Here is a 22,621-nt window from a genome sequence, read left to right on the forward strand (position 1 = left end):
CTAGTTAGCACACCCACAAAGTCATCATTATGGCTAACCCGGACTGCTAATCTTATGCCTAACCTTAAAATGAAGACCAAAAAAAGTACATTTTTGTTTTCATATTAAAATGGTGTTTTTTACGATATAGCCAAGTTTGACTTTATAGCTGTGGTAACTAGTGACAAACTCACTAGTCTGGTCCTTCCCCACTATAATAAACTCTGAACTTTGACCCCCCCCCCCCTGTAACGAACTCATCTGGTTCTGCAGCTCCTCCTCTCTGCAGAGCAAAGTGAGATCTCCATTCAAACACATCCAAAAACTCCGCAGGATGAGACTAAATTCTCTGTTATTCCGCCGCTGATCATCACTTCGCTCCATCGAAAGGAAAGTGACAGTGGAAACTGAATCGATTTCAATCGTTTAAGAGAAGTAAATAGCTAAATAAAGTGGATAAGAATTTCCGCTCCGTGATACCGACTGGTGGTTGCTAGCAGGCTACTCCAACAGACTGCAAACATGGCGAGCGCCTCGTACCATATCTCTAATCTATTGGAAAAAATGACATCAAGCGACAAGGATTTCAGGTAAATACAATATTTTAACAATCTATGCATTTGAAATGACGCTGTGATTCTGAACTTGGACTCAAACCGTTATATCTTCCCGTATGAAAACCCTGCAAGTTAGCTAGTTTAGGCCTCAAATCAATTCTGTCGTTTGGCTAGTCTGCTAACGTTCGATAGCTAGCTAACTAACAATGTTAGCCACTCGCTATAAACACATTCTTGCGAGGAACACAAATTAACATGTTGACATTATATTTCTAATTTGTCAGTTTTGCAAAGTGTGTATATATAGCTAGATATTTACATTTAACCCTGTCATGTTGTTAGCTAGCTGGCTAACTCGCTCTGACAGTCGTTACTGTCAACGCTAACAAGGCTAGGAAACTAGCTAACGTTTTGAGGTAACAAAAGTTATCGAATTTGTCTAGATAACTCAAGTAAGTGGACTACACTAGTTAGCTAGGTTGTTAACTAAGTAGTTAGCTAGAAAGGCATTGCACATATCATAGCAGTCTACAGATGCCATATGAATGATTGCTTACCTAACGTTAGCTAACTACAGTACATCCCATAACATAATTCAGCCTGCATGTTTGTTTTTTCCTGATCGGGGAGTCAAAATGTAGTTCCTTCAGTTAGCTGATTAGTTAGCTTTGAAGCATACCACTACCTCACTGTCAGGTGTTTTATACTAACCATACCAAACACACAATCATAAACAACTTGATTGACTTCCAACCCAAACCGTGAATTAGTCTGCAGCCATATCAACTCCTCATTAGAGGAAACAGTTGTTTTTCCAGAAAATATGATGATGTAAGCCAGCATTCTGCTCTTCACAATTCTGTTACAGTTGTCATGAACTTACATGTATAACTAACTACATAGTGGTAATCTACCACCTAATAAATGTTGCAGTTTTTTCCCCACTATCATCTTAGATGTGTGCACCTCTGGGAATCCAAAGCTGTGTTCCTGTAGTCTTGTTCTGGTGTTTTCCAGTGTTTCTCACACCTGTAGAGAGAGAGGTAGACACAAAGTAATTTGCTCTGAAATGTCAGATGTTACAACTAAATCAAATCAAATTTTTATTTGTCACATACACATGGTTAGCAGATGTTAATGCGAGTGTAGCGAAATGCTTTGTTCTTCTAGTTCCGACAATGCAGTAATAACCAACAAGTAATCTAACTAACAATTCCTAAACTACTGTCTTATACACACAAGTGTAAGGGGAAAAGCATATGTACATAAAGATATATGAATGAGTGATGGTACAGAGCAGCATAGGCAAGATACAGTAGATGGTATCGAGTACAGTATATACATATGAGATGAGTATGTAAACAAAGTGGCATAGTTAAAGTGGCTAGTGATACATGTATTACATAAAGATGCAGTAGATGATAGAGTACAGTATATATGTATACATATGAGATGAATAATGTAGGGTATGTAAACATTATATTAGGTAGCATTGTTTAAAGTGGATAGTGATATATTTTACGTAATTTCACATCAATTCCCATTATTAAAGTGGCTGGAGTTGAGTCAGTGTGTTGGCAGCAGCCACTCAATGTTAGTGGTGGCTGTTTAACAGTCTGATGGCCTTGAGATAGAAGCTGTTTTTCAGTCTCTCGGTCCCAGCTTTGATGCACCTGTACTGACCTCGCCTTCTGGATGATAGCGGGGTGAACAGGCAGTGGCTCAGGTGATTGTTGTCCTTGATGATCTTTATGGCCTTCCTGTAACATCGGGTGGTGTAGGTGTCGTGGAGGGCAGGTAGTTTGCCCCGGTGATGCGTTGTGCAGACCTCACTACCCTCTGGAGAGCCTTACGGTTGTGGGCGGAGCAGTTGCCGTACCAGACGGTGATACAGCCCGCCAGGATGCTCTCGATTGTGCATCTGTAGAAGTTTGTGAGTGCTTTTGGTGACAAGCCAAATTTCTTCAGCCTCCTGAGGTTGAAGAGGGGCTGCTGCGCCTTCTTCACGATGCTGTCTGTGTGAGTGTACCAATTCAGTTTGTCTGTGATGTGTATGCCGAGGAACTTAAAACTTGCTACCCTTTCTACTACTGTTCCATCGATGTGGATAGGGGGGTGTTCCCTCTGCTGTTTCCTGAAGTCCACAATCATCTCCTTAGTTTTGTTGACGTTGAGTGTGAGGTTATTTTCCTGACACCACACCGATGGCCCTACCTCCTCCCTGTAGGCCGTCTAGTCATTGTTGGTAATCAAGCCTACCACTTGTGTCGTCCACAAACTTGATTGAGTTGGAGGCGTGCGTGGCCACGCAGTCGTGGGTGAACAGGGAGTACAGGATAGGGCTCAGAACGCACCCTTGTGGGGCCCCAGTGTTGAGGATCAGCGGGGTGGAGATGTTGTTGCCTACCCTCACCAGCTGGGGGTGGCCCGTCAGGAAGTCCAGTACCCAGTTGCACAGGGCGGGGTCGAGACCCAGGGTCTCAAGCTTGATGAAGAGCTTGGAGGGTACTATGGTGTTAAATGCCGAGCTGTAGTCGATGAACAGCATTCTCACATAGGTATTCCTCTTGTCCAGATGGGTTAGGGCAGTGTGCAGTGTGGTTGAGATTGCATCGTCTGTGGACCTATTTGGGCAGTAAGCAAATTGGAGTGGGTCTAGGGTGTCAGGTAGGGTGGAGGTGATATGGTCCTTGACTAGTCTCTCAAAGCACTTCATGATGACGGAACTATAAAACATATGGAATGTAACCAGTCCCCTGACATACTGAGTACGCCCCAATAATATGTAATATCTCTCCTGCCCATCTCTGAAACAGTTTAAGATAACCATGACTTAACATCACCCCCAGGCTCAATTAGAGTGAGCGAGAGTGAACTGTCTGGTTGGATGAGATTTCCTATGTACGTGTGGGAACTCCTAGCATCTCTTATCAACTTACGCTGCTTCCCAGATTCTCAGTCTTACCAATAACTCTACAGAACCCAGACTATTTCAGGTTCATAACAATGACTGACGGTGGCTTGTGTTCTGTGGTACCGGAGGTGGAACGGTGAGAAATGGTACAGGACTATTGTACAGGGAGCCTGTTCCACTGTGTGCCCCCATTGCCTTGTAGTTTTGAGGGATTGCCTATGCAGCTGCCAAAAGCACAACTTGACACCAGCGCAGTGGATTATCCATCATGCTTGAGTAATATTTTAAATCCACCTCTAGATTCTAAACTCTGATGTGAGTCAGTCAAGAAGTAGCTGTTGAGAGTTTAGGCCTAACCTCTGAGTCTGGAGATGGGAGTTGAGTCTGGAGATGGGAGTTGAGTCTGGAGATGGGAGTTGAGTCTGGAGATGGGAGTAAAGAGGTGCTCCTTGCTTCTGCACGTTTGCATGATGACATCATTATTAGCAGGGGAAATCAATGGCCTTTCACATTTGAGTGGGAGGTCTAATGTTATCCACTCTGTCATGTTTGTGTAGGTGTGAGTCTTGTTGTCCTCGTCTAATTTAGGGCCCTAATAAAATTAGGGTGTTGGAGAACGAGGACAGAATCCAGACATTAAATGGGTTCATTTGCACAAGATTATCATAAAATATCAACAAAATGTATCAGTGATTTGTATTTTCCATCAGCTCGTGTACACACAGACAGGGGTATTCCCGTTTGTCTACCACTAAGTGTAGCCGTTAGCGATGATGCTAATAATGACAACAGTCTTCTGGTAGATGGAAAGGCTTTCGCTAACACCTCAGTTAAATGTTAACTACAAAGTAGCTTATCTGGCAAAATTATATATAATGATGATTTGCATAAATGATTAACAATCACGTGTACTACAGAAACACAGCCAACCAAACAAGTCTCTTGCTGGTGCCACAGAGTTAAAGGGTATCTACACCCCAAAATGAGCATTTCTTATATTTTACCCATACCTGTGGTTTAACCATTGTTGTGGACTTAGAACATCACTTTAAAAAAAATGTACGTGTGATTTTTGACAGGAAAACCTGAAAAACAACGAAACAGAGAAAATGTAATTTGGGGGAAAAATAAAACATATAAAATACTCTAAGGTTCTACTGATGTTTATCTAGTGTGGTGGTGGTACCGTGGTAGTGAAGATCGATTTCCACTATTGAAGATCACTTCCTGGTAGAAAGTGTTTTCCCACGCACCAATTTAGAGAGAGGGGCTTGTGGGGGCTCCCTTCCATTACCTCATGCTGTGTGGGTGCTCCCTTCCATTACCTCATGCTGTGTGGGTGCCCCCTTCCATTACCTCATGCTGTGTGGGTGCCCCTTCCATTACCTCATGCTGTGTGGGTGCTCCCTTCCATTACCTCATGCTGTGTGGGTGTTCCCTTCCATTACCTCATGCTGTTTGGGGGCTCCCTTCCATTACCTCATGCTGTGTGGGTGCTCCCTTCCATTACCTCATGCTGTGTGGGTGCTCCCTTCCATTACCTCATGCTGTGTGGGTGCTCCCTTCCATTACCTCATGCTGTGTGGGTGCTCCCTTCCATTACCTCATGCTGTGTGGGTGTTCCCTTCCATTACCTCATGCTGTTTGGGGGCCCCCTTCCATTACCTCCTGCTGTGGGGCTGCCTCTCAGTGGGTGCTCCCTTCCATTACCTCATGCTGTGTGGGTGCTCCCTTCCATTACCTCATGCTGTGGGGCTGTCTCTCAGTGAGTGTGGGTGCTCCCTTCCATTACCTCATGCTGTGGGGCTGCCTCTCAGTGAGTGTGGGTGCCCTTCCATTACCTCATGCTGTGGGGCTGCCTCTCAGTGAGTGTGGGTGCTCCCTTCCATTACCTCATGCTGTGTGGGTGCTCCCTTCCATTACCTCATGCTGTGGGGCTGTCTCTCAGTGAGTGTGGGTGCTCCCTTCCATTACCTCATGCTGTGGTGCTGTCTCAGTGAGTGTGGGTGCTCCCTTCCATTACCTCATGCTGTGTGGGTGCTCCCTTCCATTACCTCATGCCGTGGGGCTGTCTCTCAGTGAGTGTGGGTGCTCCCTTCCATTACCTCATGCTGTGGTGCTGTCTCAGTGAGTGTGGGTGCTCCCTTCCATTACCTCATGCTGTGGGGCTGTCTCTCAGTGAGTGTGGGTGCTCCCTTCCATTACCTCATGCTGTGGGGCTGTCTCAGTGAGTGTGTGTGCTCCCTTCCATTACCTCATGCTGTGGGGCTGTCTCTCAGTGAGTGTGGGTGCTCCCTTCCATTACCTCATGCTGTGGGGCTGTCTCTGTGAGTGTGGGTGCTCCCTTCCATTACCTCATGCTGTGGGGCTGTCTCTCAGTTAGTGTGGGTGCTCCCTTCCATTACCTCATGCTGTGGTGCTGTCTCAGTGAGTGTGGGTGCTCCCTTCCATTACCTCATGCTGTGGGGCTGTCTCTCAGTGAGTGGGTGCTCCCTTCCATTACTGTGGGGCTGTCTCAGTGAGTGTGGGTGCTCCCTTCCATTACCTCATGCTGTGGGGCTGTCTCTCAGTGAGTGGGTGCTCCCTTCCATTACCTCATGCTGTGGGGCTGTCTCAGTGAGTGTGGGTGCTCCCTTCCATTACCTCATGCTGTGGGGCTGTCTCTCAGTGAGTGGGTGCTCCCTTCCATTACCTCATGCTGTGGGGCTGTCTCAGTGAGTGTGGGTGTTCCCTTCCATTACCTCATGCTGTGGGGCTGCCTCTCAGTGGGTGCTCCAGACCATTAACTCATGCTGTGGGGCTGCCTCTCAGTGAGTGTGGGTGCTCCCTTCCATTACCTCATGCTGTGGGGCTGTCTCTGTGAGTGTGGGTGCTCCCTTCCATTACCTCATGCTGTGGGGCTGTCTCTCAGTGAGTGTGGGTGCTCCCTTCCATTACCTCATGCTGTGGGGCTGTCTCAGTGAGTGTGGGTGCTCCCTTCCATTACCTCATGCTGTGGGGCTGTCTCAGTGAGTGTGGGTGCTCCCTTCCATTACCTCCTGCTGTGGGGCTGCCTCTCAGTGAGTGTGGGTGCTCCAGTCCATTCCCTCATGCTGTGGGGCTGCCTCTCAGTGGGTGTTCCCTTCCATTACCTCATGCTGTGTGGGTGCTCCCTTCCATTACCTCATGCTGTGTGGGTGCTCTCTTCCATTACCACATGCTGTGTGGGTGCTCCCTTCCATTACCTCATGCTGTAGGGCTGCCTCTCAGTGAGTGTGGGTGCTCCCTTCCATTACCTCATGCCGTGGGGCTGTCTCTGTGAGTGTGGGTGCTCCCTTCATTACCTCATGCTGTGGTGCTGTCTCAGTGAGTGTGGGTGCTCCCTTCCATTACCTCATGCTGTGGGGCTGTCTCTCAGTGAGTGTGGGTGCTCCCTTCCATTACCTCATGCTGTGTGGGTGCCCCCTTCCATTACCTCATGCCGTGGGGCTGCCTCTCAGTGAGTGTGGGTGCTCCCTTCCATTACCTCATGCTGTGGGGCTGTCTCAGTGAGTGTGGGTGCTCCCTTCCATTACCTCATGCTGTGGGGCTGTCTCAGTGAGTGTGGGTGCTCCCTTCCATTACCTCCTGCTGTGGGGCTGCCTCTCAGTGAGTGTGGGTGCTCCCTTCCATTACCTCATGCTGTGGGGCTGTCTCAGTGAGTGTGGGTGCTCCCTTCCATTACCTCCTGCTGTGGGGCTGCCTCTCAGTGAGTGTGGGTGCTCCCTTCCATTACCTCATGCTGTGGGGCTGTCTCAGTGAGTGTGGGTGCTCCAGTCCATTACCTCATGCTGTGGGGCTGCCTCTCAGTGGGTGTTCCCTTCCATTACCTCATGCTGTGTGGGTGCTCCCTTCCATTACCTCATGCTGTGTGGGTGCTCCCTTCCATTACCTCATGCCGTGGGGCTGTCTCTGTGAGTGTGGGTGCTCCCTTCATTACCTCATGCTGTGGGGCTGTCTCTCAGTGAGTGTGGGTGCTCCCTTCCATTACCTCATGCTGTGGGGCTGTCTCTCAGTGAGTGTGGGTGCTCCCTTCCATTACCTCATGCTGTGGGGCTGTCTCTCAGTGAGTGTGGGTGCTCCCTTCCATTACCTCATGCTGTGGGGCTGTATCTCAGTGAGTTTGGGCCATGGACCTCATGCATTATTCATTATTTTTCTTTCCTCTCTTCCTTCTCGCTGTCCCTCTTGTTTTAAAAAGCTTCTTGCGTTCCGATGAGGGGGGGGCACGTCAGAGATGATCAACGAGCCTAGTGTTGAGATGCATAGTATTTAGGAAAGGGTCCTTGTTGAATAGCACCAGGAGTTCTTTGATGTGTTAAGATGGAGACAAGATGGTGTCTTCTTGCTGATCGTGTGTGATGTATACTCCCATGTATTACATTGGATATGATGATAAAAGTTATTCCCCCCCCCCACCCACACACACACACACACACACACACTCTTAAGAGATCAGAGCTGGTCTGTCTGGTATCTTCTAGTGCGTTAGGCTTCAAGCGTTCCTCTCCTCGGATATATTAGCTTGATCTTTGCCCTAGTGTTGATTTGCTTTGGTTTCTAATGTCAGAGCACTTGACTTGTTAACTTCTCTCTGCTCAGTGGTGTTAAACCCCTTCGGAGGGTTTCCTCCTTTCAGCTCAGTGGTGTTAAAACCCTTCGGAGGGTTTCCTCCTCTCAGCTCGGTGGTGTTACAACCCCTCGGAGGGTTTCCTCTCAGCTCAGTGGTGTTAAACCCCTTTGGAGGGTTTCCTCCTCTCAGCTCAGTGGTGTTACAACCCCTCGGAGGGTTTCCTCCTCTCAGCTCAGTTGTGTTAAAACCCTTCGGAGGGTTTCCTCCTCTCAGCTCAGTGGTGTTACAACCCCTCGGAGGGTTTCCTCCTCTCAGCTCAGTGGTGTTACAACCCCTTCGGAGGGTCTCCTCCTCTCAGCTCAGTGGTGTTACAACCCCTCGGAGGGTTTCCTCCTCTCAGCTCAGTGGTGTTACAACCCATCGGAGGGTTTCCTCTCAGCTCAGTGGTGTTAAACCCCTTTGGAGGGTTTCCTCCTCTCAGCTCAGTGGTGTTACAACCCCTCGGAGGGTTTCCTCTCAGCTCAGTGGTGTTAAACCCCTTGGAGGGTTTCCTCCTCTCAGCTCAGTGGTGTTACAACCCCTCGGAGGGTTTCCTCTCAGCTCAGTGGTGTTAAACCCCTTAGGAGGGTTTCCTCCTCTCAGCTCAGTGGTGTTACAACCCCTCGGAGGGTTTCCTCTCAGCTCAGTGGTGTTAAACCCTTTGGAGGGTTTCCTCCTCTCAGCTCAGTGGTGTTACAACCCTTCGGAGGGTTTGACCGGTGGGGCTTTCCTTGGCTCATTGTGCTCTAGCGACTCCTTGTGACGGGGCCGGGCGCCTGCAAGCTGAACCCGGTTGCCAGTGGAACTGTGTTTCCTGCGACACATTGGTGCGTCAGACATCCGGGTTAAACAGCCTGTGGTAAATAGGTAGGCGGCCAGGTGGGTCATGTTTTTGGGCCTGATTAGCACGGGGACGGGAGAGCACCTGGGAGAATACCAGGTGCAGTAAGATATATAAAATAACAATGTAGAAATAGTGTTCCCTAATGCTGGAAGGGGGGGACTCTGCTCTAGAAGATTCTTTAGTTGGATGTCTTATGAACGTATAACATAACATTATAACGCTGTTAGTCTAACTGGGTCTTGTTTCTCCCTGTTTGTACCTGTAGATTCATGGACTAGTTTTTCAACCACTCCATACATTTCTTGTGAACAAACTATAGTTTTGGCAAGTCGGTTAGGACATCTACCTTGTGCAATGACACAAGTGATTTTTTTTCCAACAATTGTTTACAGACAGATTATTTCACTTATAATTCACTGTATCACAATTCCCGTGGGTCAGAAGTTTACCTACACTACATTGACTCTGCCTTTAAACAGATTGGAAAATTCCAGAAAATGTCATAGCTTTAGATGCTTCTGATAGGCTAATTGACATCATTTGAGTCAATTGGAGGTGTACCTATGGATGTATTTCAAGGCCTACCTTCAAACTCAGTGCCTCTTTGCTTGACTTCATGGGAAAATCAAAAGAAATCTGCCAAGACCGCAGAAAAACAATTGTAGACCTCCACAAGTCTGGTTCATCCTTGGGAGAAATTTCCAAACGCCTGAAGGTACCACGTTCATCTGTAGAAACGATAGTACGCAAGTATAAACACCATGGGACCACGCAGCCATCATACCTCTCAGGAAGGCGACGCGTTCTGTCTCCTAGAGATGAACGTACTTTGGTGCGAAAAGTGCAAATCAATCCCAGAGCAACAGCAAAGGACCTTGTGAAGATGCTGGAGGAAACAGGCACAGAAGTATCTATAGCCACAGTAAAAGGAGTCCTATATTGACATAACCTGAAAGGCCGCTCAGCAAGGAAGAAGCCACTGCTCCAAAACTGCCATTAAAAAAAGCCAGACTACGGTTTACAGCTGCACATGGGGACAAAGATCATACTTTTTGGAGAAATGTCCTCTGGTCTGATGAAACAAAAATAGAACAGTTCGGCCATAATGACCATCGTTATGTTTGGAGGAAAAGGGGGAAGCTTGCAAGCTGAAGAACACCATCCCAACCGTGAAGCACGGGGGTGGCAGCATGATGTTGTGGGGGTGCTTTGCTGCAGGAGAGACTGGTGCACTTCACAAAATAGATGGCATCATGAGGAAAGGAAAATGATGTGGATATATTGAAGCAACTTCTTAAGACACCAGTCAGGAAGTTATAGCTTGGTTGCAAATGTGTCGTCCAAATGGACTTTGACCCCAAGCATACTTCCAAGTTGTGGCAAAATGGCATTAAGGACAACAAAGTCAAGGTATTGGCGTGGCCATCATAAAGCCCTGACCTCAATCCTATATGTGTGGGCAGAACTGAAAAAGTGTGTGCGAGCAAGGAAGGAGGCCATCAAACCTGACTCTACAAGCCTGACTCAGTTACACCAGCTCTGTCAGGAGGAATGGGCCAAAATTCACCAAACGTATTGTGGGAAGCTTGTGGAAGGCTTCCCGAAATGTTTAACCCAAGTTAAAAAAATTTACGGCAATGCTAACAAATACTAATTGAGTGTATGTAAACTTCTGACCCACTGGGAATGTGATGAAAGAAATAAAAGCTGAAACAAATCATTCTCTCAACTATTATTCTGGCATTTCACATTCCTAAAATAAAGTGGTGATCATAACTGACCTAAGACAGGGAATTTTTACTTGGATTACTAGGGTAGGGTAGCCCAGTGGTTAGTGTTGGACTAGTAACCGGTAGGTTGCTGGATTGAATCCCCGAGCTGACATGGTACAAATCTGTCGTTCTGCCCCTGAAGTCAGTTAACCCACTGTTCCTAGACCAGTTGGCCCACTGTTCCTAGACCAGTTGACCCACTGTTCTTAGACCAGTTGACCCACTGTTCCTAGACCAGTTGACCTACTGTTCCTAGACCAGTTGACCCACTGTTCCTAGACCAGTTGACCCACTGTTCCTAGACCAGTTGACCCACTGTTCCTAGACCAGTTGACCCACTGTTCCTAGACCAGTTGACCCACTGTTCCTAGACCAGTTGACCCACTGTTCCTAGGCCGTCATTGAAAATAAGAATTTGTTCTTAACTGACTTGCCTGGTTAAATGAAGGTAAATAAATATAACCTCATAACCCTGTTGGTCTAACTGGGTTGTCTTTCTCCCTGTGTGTTCCTGTAGATTCATGGCCACCAACGACCTGATGTCGGAGCTGCAGAAAGACTCCATCAAGCTGGACGATGACAGTGAACGCAAGGTGGTCAAGATGATCCTCAAGCTACTGGAAGACAAAAACGGAGAGGTCCAGAATCTGGCTGTCAAATGGTGAGAGATCTCTGCCTCTGTGTGTAGGGGTGTGTGTGTGTGTAGGGGTGTGTGTAGGGGTGGGTGGGTGGGTGTGTAGGGGTGTGTGTGTGTGTGTGTGTAGGGGTGTGTGTGTGAGGGTTTCCATTAGGAAAATGTGGCACCGGACAACGTGTTGTGGGAAGATATTTTAATTTACAGGCTATTATCTCAGACATTTACCTGCCCCATATGCATTGAGGTGTATAAATCCCCTTAGCGCATCCACCCAGTCCACCCACGGTGCTCAGAATGACAGAAATCACCTTTTTAGATGAGGGTAATTCATCTTAACATGCATCTCGTGTAATAAAGCAGTCCAATAAAACGTCATTTTCAAATATTTGTCAAAATGCAATTCGGGGCGAAAACTCCGTTCTAAACAGCTCACACTGATAGCTGTTCCATATGTGACAGAAATGTACATCTCTGTTAGAAATTTAGAAAAAGGGGAGATCTAATGATGCAACAACTATCGTGGGTTGTTCATATGAGAAATGGCATAGTGGTGGATCCAATAGAACAGGAGAGAGATGACATAGTGGTGGGTCCAATAGAACAGGAGAGAAATGACATAGTGGTGGGTCCAATAGAACAGGAGAGAAATGACATAGTGGTGGATCCAATAGAACAGGAGAGAGATGACATAGTGGTGGGTCCAATAGAACAGGAGAGAGATGACATAGTGGTGGGTCCAATAGAACAGGAGAGAGATGACATAGTGGTGGGTCCAATAGAACAGGAGAGAGATGACATAGTGGTGGGTCCAATAGAACAGGAGAGAGATGACATAGTGGTGGGTCCAATAGAACAGGAGAGAGATGACATAGTGGTGGGTCCAATAGAACAGGAGAGAGATGACATAGTGGTGGGTCCAATAGAACAGGAGAGAGATGACATAGTGGTGGGTCCAATAGAACAGGAGAGAGATGACATAGTGGTGGGTCCAATAGAACAGGAGAGAGATGACATAGTGGTGGGTCCAATAGAACAGGAGAGAGATGACATAGTGGTGGGTCCAATAGAACAGGGAGAGAGATGACATAGTGGTGGGTCCAATAGAACAGGAGAGAGATGACATAGTGGTGGGTCCAATAGAACAGGAGAGAGATGACATAGTGGTGGGTCCAATAGAACAGGAGAGAGATGACATAGTGGTGGGTCCAATAGAACAGGAGAGAGATGACATAGTGGTGGGTCCAATAGAACAGGAGAGAGATGACATAGTGGTGGATCCAATAGAACAGGAGAGAGATGACATAGTGGTGGGTCCAATAGAACAGGAGAGAGATGACCTAGTGGTGGATCCAATAGAACAGGAGAGAGATGACATAGTGGTGGATTCAATAGAACAGGAGAGAGATGACATAGTGGTGGGTCAAGTTTATAAATGGAAATAGATTTGCCGAAATGCTATAATTGCAACGGTCTATGAATATAAATAATGTAAAATACTTAACCAAAAAGCAGGACTTGGTTATAGAGGAATTGAAGATCATTGGTTTCTTGTTTTTTTTTAATGTTGCTGTGGATTGTTTCAGATCACAAGCTCGTAGGCCTATGCATATTTGGGAAGCCCGCGATTTGGGCAGCGCTTGTGTCGCTGGACTGAGCTGATTATTAAGTTGCGGCTGTCAGTGAAAAGCATTTAAAAATATTAGTGAAAATGATGTCTTGAGTATATTTTTATAACGTGGAGACGAGAAGGTAAAGTCTCTTTCCAGAATGGCTCCGCTGCCTCCCACCAAGTCTTGAGCATTCAGTGTTTCATAGTGTACATTTGTTGGCCCTTCGATTTATAAATTATTTAAAAAAATCAGATCCCCATTTACGTCCTCATTAGTAAATGTATCGTTAATCCCCGTCATTTGGTGACATTAATGTCTGTTAACTTCTTATGGTATAGGGGACGCTTGCGTCCCACTTGGGAAAAAAACAGGGAAAATTCAGCGCGGCAAATTCAAATAATGATATGAAATCAAACATTCATTAAATCACACATGTAAGATACTCAATTAAAGCAACACTGGTTGTGAATCCAGCCAACATGTCAGATTTTAAAAATCTTTTTGGCGAAAGCATTAAGCTCTTATCTGAGGATAGCACTATGTCAATAAAGAGGGTAGCATATTTCAAACCTGCAGGCGCTACACAAAACGCTGGAATAAAATATAAAACATGCATTACCTTTGACAAGCTTCTTTTGGTGGCACTCCAATATGTCCCATAAACATCACAATTGGTCCCTTTTTTTTCGATTAATTCCGTCCATATATACCCAAAATGTCCATTTATAAAGCGCGTTTGATCCAGAAAAAAACAGCTTACAAAAACACAACGTCACTACAAAACATTTCAAAAGTTGCCTATATACTTTGCCAAAAGATTTCAAACTACTTTTGTAATACAACTTTAGGTATTTTTAAACGTTAATAATCGATCAAATTGTAGATGGGATTAATCTGTATTCAATACAGCAAGTAAACAAACCATGCACCTTTTTACGTCTTGCGCAACTCTCAATAGTGTAACGTTGTTCCAGGATGTGCTTCGTCTTCGTTGCACAAATGAATAACCTCAACCTCAACTAAATTCCAAAGACTGGTGACATCCAGTGGAAGTGGTAGGAACTGAAAATAGGTTCCTATCAAATATCCCTTGGCAAAGACAATCCAGGGAACAGAGAGGGGAAAAGTTAATAAGTTCTGTTATACTCAGACATGATTCAAACAGTTTTAGAAACGTCAGTGTTTTCTATCCAAATCTATGAATAATATGCATATCTTATAGTCTTGGCATGAGTAGCAGGAAGTTGAAATTGGGCACGCTATTTATCCAAAAGTGAAAATGCTGCCCCTATACCTTGAAAGGTTAATTTATGTATTAATTAGTCATTCTCAGAGTTGAAACATAGAAGTTCACAACCTGCTACACTTGTGAGAAACAAGTTTTTTTTGGTTTACTTCATAACCATCATTTATGAGATTGTAAAACATTTTTTTTAAATTGTTTTGTGTTTGGAATGCTCCATGTGACCAATGAGCACGTCTGTTTTCTCTGTCCTGGTATTGTTGAGGGAGCATATAGAAGAACCGGGCCTGCTGCGCCGAAATGTAGGAAAGTGTTGTTTTTTTTAAAATATTCATTGCGAATGATATATTAATGTCCTCACAGTAAGCAATTTGAAACAACCGTCTCCCCCTCGATAATAATCAACGGTCCTCGGTTGTGAAAGAGCGATGGACGTTATAGGTCTACTGCTGCATTGGCCAATAGGCTGTGAGTTCCATGCGCTCCTTTCTTTATCCACCAATGTATCAATGTGTCCATATGACAGACAGGCTGGTGATCTCGCATTCATTTACTTTTTTTTTTCTTTAACTTTGAGATTATCATTTTAATTCCGCTTGTTATGATTTATCACGTGACAGTGATTTTGAGAAACAAACGTTATTTAAATTGTTTTTAACTGTTCCACAAATATGCGCATATGAAAATATAATATATATGATAAATTGTATGTCAGTTATGATATTATTCTATCCTACCATTCTGCATGCTTCCCCAAACTTAACTCACGTGCTGCCTATGAAGTCTTCAAATACTGAACAAAAATGTAAACAACAATTTTACTGAGTTAGAGTTCATATAAGGAAAACAGTAAATTTTAAATAAATTAATTTGGTCCTAATCTATGGATTTCACATGACTGGGCAGGGGTGCAGCAATGGGTGGGCCTGGGAGGGCATAGACCCAGCCCCTGGGGAGCCATAGGCCCAGCCCCTGGGGAGCCATAGGCCCAGCCCCTGGGGAGCCATAGGCCCAGCCCCTGGGGAGCCATAGGCCCAGCCCCTGGGGAGCCATAGGCCCAGCCCCTGGGGAGCCATAGGCCCAGCCCCTGGGGAGCCATAGGCCCAGCCCCTGGGGAGCCATAGGCCCAGCCCCTGGGGAGCCATAGGCCCAGCCCCTGGGGAGCCATAGGCCCAGCCCCTGGGGAGCCATAGGCCCAGCCCCTGGGGAGCCATAGGCCCAGCCCCTGGGGAGCCATAGGCCCAGCCCCTGGGGAGCCATAGGCCCAGCCCCTGGGGAGCCATAGGCCCAGCCCCTGGGGAGCCATAGGCCCAGCCAATCAGAATGAGTTTTTTTCCCCCCACAAAGGGGCGTTATTACAGACAGAAATACTCCTCAGTTTCATCAGCTGTCCTTGTGTCTGGTCTCAGACGATCCCGCAGGTGAAGAACCCGGATGTGGAGGTCCTGGGCTGGCATGGTTACACGTGGTCTGTAGTTGTGAGACCGGTTAGATGTACTGCCAAATTCTCTAAAACATAGTTGGAGGCGGCTTATGGTAGAGCAATAAACATTAAATTCTCTGGCAACAGCTCTGGTGGATACTCCTGCATTCAGCACGCCAATTGCACGCTGGATTTAGACTTTAGGTTACTCTTTCCATGGTTGGATTTAGACTTTAGGTTACTCTTTCCATGGTTGGATTTAGACTTTAGGTTACTCTTTCCATGGTTGGATTTAGACTTTAGGTTACTCTTTCCATGGTTGGATTTAGACTTGAGGTTACTCTTTCCATGGTTGGATTTAGCCTTGAGGTTACTCTTTCCATGGTTGGATTTAGCCTTTAGGTTACTCTGAAGAAAGGAAAAACATGCCTCATAAATGACATAAAATATTCTGGTTTCAAACAATGAAGTATGTTATCGAAATGCATACGGCCTAAAGCTCCCATTGTAAAGTGGTGGGAGACGCACTTGAATGGTGAATAGGAGACACGCTTCAATTACCAGTTGAGAAATAAAAATAGTAGCTCTTCTTAATCGAGCACCAAAACTGTTTTGAACACAAACGAATAGCATTTAAAATGAGTGGGCTTATAGAAGCACATGCTTTACTCCGGCAGTAACACGCTGAGGAGCTGCAGGGGAAACCCCACTCTGTAGGTTGTGTTGGATAAATAAGATGACCAACCAAAATACACACAGGCCAATTTAATTCCACAAAACTATGCAAATGAACCTATAGACCAATAAGCATGCCGGTCATTATTTTATTATTTAGCAATGGGATTGTTTTCTCCTGGACACTTTGGCCGGCAACAGTGCTTTTTTTTGTTGTAGCTTTTTGTGTTTTTCTGCAACGAAAAACCTGGTGTCTCTGATTTAATTTAAGGCACCATTTATAGTGGGGTTCAAAACATGGCTGTCAAACACCGAGACTGAGAGAGGGGCTGAATCACCTGACTGACTGGCTTGGGCCCTTTGGGAGACTGTCTAGTCCCGAACCATCTGTCTGCCACTGTCTGTCTGTTGATATGTCTGTCTGTCTCTCTGATGTTATGTCTCCGCCTCTGCTGCTGTCTTTCTGTCTCTGTGTCTTTCTGTCTCTGTGTCTTTCTGTCTCTGTGTCTTTCTGTCTCTGTGTCTTTCTGTCTCTCTGTCACTGTCTGTCTCTGCCGCTGTGTCTGTCTGTCTCTGCCGCTCGCTGAGTCTGTCTGTCTCTGCCTCCCGCTCTGTCTGTCTGTCTCTGCCTCCCGCTCTGTCTGTCTCTCTCTGCCTCTCGCTGTGTCTGTCTCTCTGCCTCTCGCTCTGTCTGTCTCTGCCTCTCGCTGTGTCTGTCTGTCTCTCTGCCTCTCGCTGTGTCTTTCTCTTGTCTGTCTGCTTCAGTCAGTCACTCTGCCTCTTTCTCTCTGCCTCTGTTTCTCTCTCTCTCTCTCTCTCTCTCTCTCTCTCATTCATATCGTTTCACAACACTGAGAATGGACAGTGTTGTTGAATAACTCTGTTTGCTTCTGTCAGTCACTCTCTCCCTCATTCATATCGTTTCACAACACTGAGAATGGACAGTGTTATTGAATAACTCTGTTTACTTCAGTTTGATTTGTCTTATTGCATATTTGACATATTTGTCTGTGGATATTTCATGTCAGAGCAGCGTTGACTTTTATCTTCCTTGTCCCAGCTCGGGGAACACGTCTCGGTGCTTATGAGCCAACGGCAGTGTGATCGTCTCGGCTCTCACGCTCAACAAACCATTTAGAATTAGGCTTTTAAGGGATTATGTGATCAATAAGAAGATGAATTAAAATTAATCTCTCTAGGCTGTATTTCTCTCACATTTCCAGTGTTTCATATAGGCTACAGTCACACTGCATGTTTGCCTGCTTTCGTATCGCTGCTGTTTTGAAGTAGTAATCCACTCTGTTGTGTGTCGTGAACGCAGGCTGTCAGAAAGGCTTTGTCTCTTTGTGTTCTGGCTGCACCACTATATAAGAAAACAAAAGATATTATCATTTTAAGGCCTTTTTATATTTTTTGTTGCTCCAGATTGCAGTAAATGGCACTTACAGGTGTTAAAACAGACCCGCAAAGATCTGTCGTGACAGAGATGACGGATCAGGTGACACTGACCTGGATGGCCAGAACAAGTAGGCTCAACTGATGTACTGTTTTAATAAACAGGTCTCTTCCTCTCTCTGCTGCGGGCGACGAGGCCCTAAAACCGTCTGGTTGAGCAGCTCTCGGGCCTAACTGGTAATATGGTAGTGTGTTACTCAGTGTGTTTAATAAACAGGTCTCTTCCTCTCTCTGCTGACGACAAGAGGCCCTAAAACCGTCTGGTTGAGCCGCTCTCGGCCTTACTGGTAATATGGTAGTGTGTTACTCAGTGTGTTTAATAAACAGGTCTCTTCCTCTCTCTGCTGTTGACGACAAGAGGCCCTAAAACCGTCTGGTTGAGCCGCTCTCGGCCTAACTGGTAATATGGTAGTGTGTTACTCGGTGTGTTTTGATTAAATGACAGCCCTTTTTAAACAAGGGACCCACTTCACATGGTTCACAGTGGGGTAACAACATGGTGTTATCATGACATTAGATTAACTCTGGACTAGCGTCTGTTGAAACGAGAGAACCAGTTAGATTGTGTTCCAGCCTTGGCCCGTTGGTCAGTAAGGTGAAGGAGTACCAGGTAGTTTATATTGATATATATATTGTGTTCCAGCCTGGGCCCGTTGGTCAGTAAGGTGAAGGAGTACCAGGTAGTTTATATTGATATATATATTGTGTTCCAGCCTGGGCCCGTTGGTCAGTAAGGTGAAGGAGTACCAGGTAGTTTATATTGATATATATATTGTGTTCCAGCCTGGGCCCGTTGGTCAGTAAGGTGAAGGAGTACCAGGTGGAGACTATAGTGGACACACTGTGCACCAACATGCTGGCAGACAAGGAGCAGCTCCGAGACATCTCCAGCATCGGACTGAAGACGGTCATAGGAGAACTGCCCCCTGCGTCCAGCGGTAAGTACCACCCTGACCTCTAACCTCTGACCTGTACCCCGATGACTTTTCCACTAGACACGGACCTTCACAAAGCTGATCTTGGATCAGTTTCCCTTCTCTTTTTAAAAAAAAGTTCGTGATAATTCAGATTATGTGGACCAGAGGGCCTGATCCCTGAACTAATGTACTATCCCCTCTAGTGATGGTGTTATAGGTAATGATCTGATGGACTATCCCCTCTAGTGATGGTGTTATAGGTAATGATCTGATGGACTATCCCCTCTAGTGATGGTGTTGTAGTGTGTTAGGTAATGAACTGATGGACGATCCCCTCTAGTGATGGTGTTGTAGTGTTATAGGTAATGATCTGATGGACTATCCCCTCTAGTGATGGTGTTATAGGTAATGAACTGATGGACTATCCCCTCTAGTGATGGTGTTGTAGTGTGTTAGGTAATGAACTGATGGACGATCCCCTCTAGTGATGGTGTTGTAGGTAATGAACTGATGGACTATCCCCTCTAGTGATGGTGTTATAGGTAATGAACTGATGGACTATCCCCTCTAGTGATGGTGTTGTAGTGTGTTAGGTAATGAACTGATGGACGATCCCCTCTAGTGATGGTGTTGTAGGTAATGATCTGATGGACTATCCCCTCTAGTGATGGTGTTGTAGTGTGTTAGGTAATGATCTGATGGACTATTCCCTCTAGTGATGGTGTTGTAGGTAATGATCTGATGGACCATCCCCTCTAGTGATGGTGTTGTAGTGTGTTAGGTAATGAACTGATGGACTATCCCCTCTAGTGATGGTGTTGTAGTGTGTTAGGTAATGATCTGATGGACTATCCCCTCTAGTGATGGTGTTATAGGTAATGAACTGATGGACTATCCCCTCTAGTGATGGTGTTGTAGTGTGTTTGTTAATGATCTGATGGACTATCCCCTCTAGTGATGCTGTTATAGGTAATGACCTGATGAACTATCCCCTCTAGTGATGGTTTTATAGGTAATGAACTGATGGACTATCCCCTCTAGTGATGGTGTTGTAGGTAATGACCTGATGAACTATCCCCTCTAGTGATGGTGTTATAGGTAATGACCTGATGAACTATCCCCTCTAGTGATGGTGTTATAGGTAATGAACTGATGGACTATCCCCTCTAGTGATGGTGTTGTAGGTAATGACCTGATGGACTATCCCCTCTAGTGATGGTGTTATAGGTAATGATCTGATGGACTATCCCCTCTAGTGATGGTGTTATAGGTAATGAACTGATGAACTATCCCCTCTAGTGATGGTGTTGTAGGTAATGATCTGATGGACTATCCCCTCTAGTGATGGTGTTGTAGGTAATGAACTGATGGACTATCCCCTCTAGTGATGCTGTTGTAGTGTGTTAGGTAATGAACTGATGGACTATCCCCTCTAGTGATGGTGTTATAGGTAATGAACTGATGGACTATCCCCTCTAGTGATGGTGTTGTAGGTAATGATCTGATGGACCATCCCCTCTAGTGATGGTGTTGTAGGTAATGAACTGATGGACTATCCCCTCTAGTGATGCTGTTGTAGTGTGTTAGGTAATGACCTGATGGACTATCCCCTCTAGTGATGGTGTTGTAGGTAATGACCTGATGGACTATCCCCTCTATTGATGGTGTTATAGGTAATGACCTGATGGACTATCCCCTCTAGTGATGGTGTTGTAGGTAATGATCTGATGGACTATCCCCTCTAGTGATGGTGTTGTAGGTAATGAACTGATTAACTATCCCCTCTAGTGATGGTGTTATAGGTAATGACCTGATGGACTATCCCCTCTAGTGATGGTGTTATAGGTAATGAACTGATGGACTATCCCCTCTAGTGATGGTGTTATAGGTAATGAACTGATGGACTATCCCCTCTAGTGATGGTGTTATAGGTAATGAACTGATGGACTATCCCCTCTAGTGATGGTGTTATAGGTAATGAACTGATGAACTATCCCCTCCTGCTAGATGTCCTCCCTACATCCTGGTTAATCTCCTGCTGTGTTCAGGCCTTTCCCGGTCATGTGGAGGGAGACATGGAGAAGAGAGCATCTGTTAACAGCCTTGCTTCCCCATCACCTTCAGGCATCAGCCATCTTGGCTGACAGCAGTATGACTCATTTAGCTCACTCTGCCTCTCTCTGTCTTCCTCCTCTCCTCTCCCACCCCCTCTCTCCCTCTCCACCCTCTCTCTCTCTCTCCACCCCCTCTCTCTCTCTCCCCCCCCCTCTCTCCCTCTCCACCCCCCTCTCTCCCTCTCCACCCCCTCTCCACCCCCCTCTCCCTCTCCACCCCCCTCTCCCTCTCCCTCCCCACCCCCAGGCTCGGCCCTGGCTGCCAGTGTGTGTAAAAAGATCACAGGCCGTCTGACCAGTGCCATCGCCAAGCAGGAGGATGTGTCAGTTCAGCTGGAGGCTCTGGACATCATGGCTGACATGCTCTGCAGGTTGGTGTGTGTTCTCCACTGTCTGACCTCTGACCTGAACCCAGGTTGGTGTGTGTGTGTGTGTTCTCCACTGTCTGACCTCTGGCCTGAACCCAGGTTGTGTGTGTGTTCTCCACTGTCTGACCGCTGGCCTGAACCCATTATAGACTATAGATGGTCCTTTGTCATTGGATTACTTTGTTAGTCAATTGGATATCTAAATGTTTTTCTGATTTCTGCCTGTAAAAATGATTTTGGGACGGTCCAGGAATGTTCTGGGGTTATGTAACTGTTTCTGGACCAGCACAGCACGGGAAAATATTTGACAAGACGGGACAGGAATTAATTTTCACTCCTGCGCCAACCTCGAGTCTGCTGGTGAACTTTAACCCCTCCATCCTGTCCTGCCTGCGTCCTCAGACTACGTAGGGTCTGGTCAGCTATCATACGGCCTGATGACAGACACTACTTAACATGGTGCTAACCTCTCTCCCTCTCCTCTAACAGACAGGGGGGTCTCCTGGTGAACTTTCACCCCTCCATCCTGTCCTGCCTGCGTCCTCAGATTACGTAGGGTCTGGTCAGCTATCATACGGCCTGATGACAGACACTACTTAACATGGTGCTAACCTCTCTCCCTCTCCTCTAACAGACAGGGGGGTCTGCTGGTGAACTTTCACCCCCCATCCTGTCCTGCCTGCGTCCTCAGATTACGTAGGGTCTGGTCAGCTATCATACGGCCTGATGACAGACACTACTTAACATGGTGCTAACCTCTCTCCCTCTCCTCTAACAGACAGGGGGGTCTGCTGGTGAACTTTCACCCCCCATCCTGTCCTGCCTGCTTCCTCAGCTGACCATACCCTACGTCGTCTATCATACCGCCTGAGGACACTACATAACACTACTTAACATAGTGCTAACCTCTCTCCCTCTCCTCTAACAGACAGGGGGGTCTCCTGGTGAACTTTCACCCCTCCATCCTGTCCTGCCTGCTTCCTCAGCTGACCAGCCCCCGCCTGGCGGTGAGGAAGAGGACCATCATCGCTCTGGGTCACCTGGTCATGTCCTGTGGGAACCTGGTGTTTGTGGACCTGATTGAACACCTGCTGTCAGAGTTGTCTCGTAACGACTCCATGTCCACCACCCGTACCTACATCCAGTGTATCGCAGCCATCAGCAGACAGGCCGGACACAGGATCGGTGAGTTTCACGGAGACACACAGACACACTGGGGTGGCGATAGAAGTCATGTTGGTAGCCTAGTGGAATATCTTTCATTTTTCTAGTTGAACGGTTGACACAGAAACCCTGCAGTAATTTGTATTTCAATTTCAGGACATTTTGGACTTTTTTTATATTTGGAAATGGCAAACAATTTAACCAACATTTTTCCTGTTAATGACCCCTTCCTTAGGTGGCAGGGTAGCCTAGTGGCTAGAGGCGGGGTGGCCTAGAGGCGTGGGGCGGCCTAGAGGCGTGGGGCGGCCTAGAGGCGTGG

General features: G+C 46.4%; 1 protein-coding gene across 1 annotated transcript in view; it reads left to right on the forward strand.

Annotated features, from left to right (window-relative positions):
• Window positions 1–233: 233 nt before the first annotated feature.
• LOC135515584 (cullin-associated NEDD8-dissociated protein 1-like) overlaps window positions 234–22,621 on the forward strand; it is a 59,804-nt gene continuing 37,416 nt past the window's right edge. Inside the window, 5 exon segments of the mRNA XM_064939206.1 lie at window positions 234–569; window positions 11,214–11,357; window positions 18,523–18,677; window positions 21,018–21,141; window positions 22,067–22,323. Coding sequence (XP_064795278.1) covers window positions 502–569; window positions 11,214–11,357; window positions 18,523–18,677; window positions 21,018–21,141; window positions 22,067–22,323 — 748 coding nt within the window. The 5' untranslated portion in view covers window positions 234–501.

Source organism: Oncorhynchus masou, chromosome 27 (assembly GCF_036934945.1).
Source record: "Oncorhynchus masou masou isolate Uvic2021 chromosome 27, UVic_Omas_1.1, whole genome shotgun sequence".
Classification (NCBI taxonomy): Eukaryota; Metazoa; Chordata; class Actinopteri; order Salmoniformes; family Salmonidae; genus Oncorhynchus; species Oncorhynchus masou.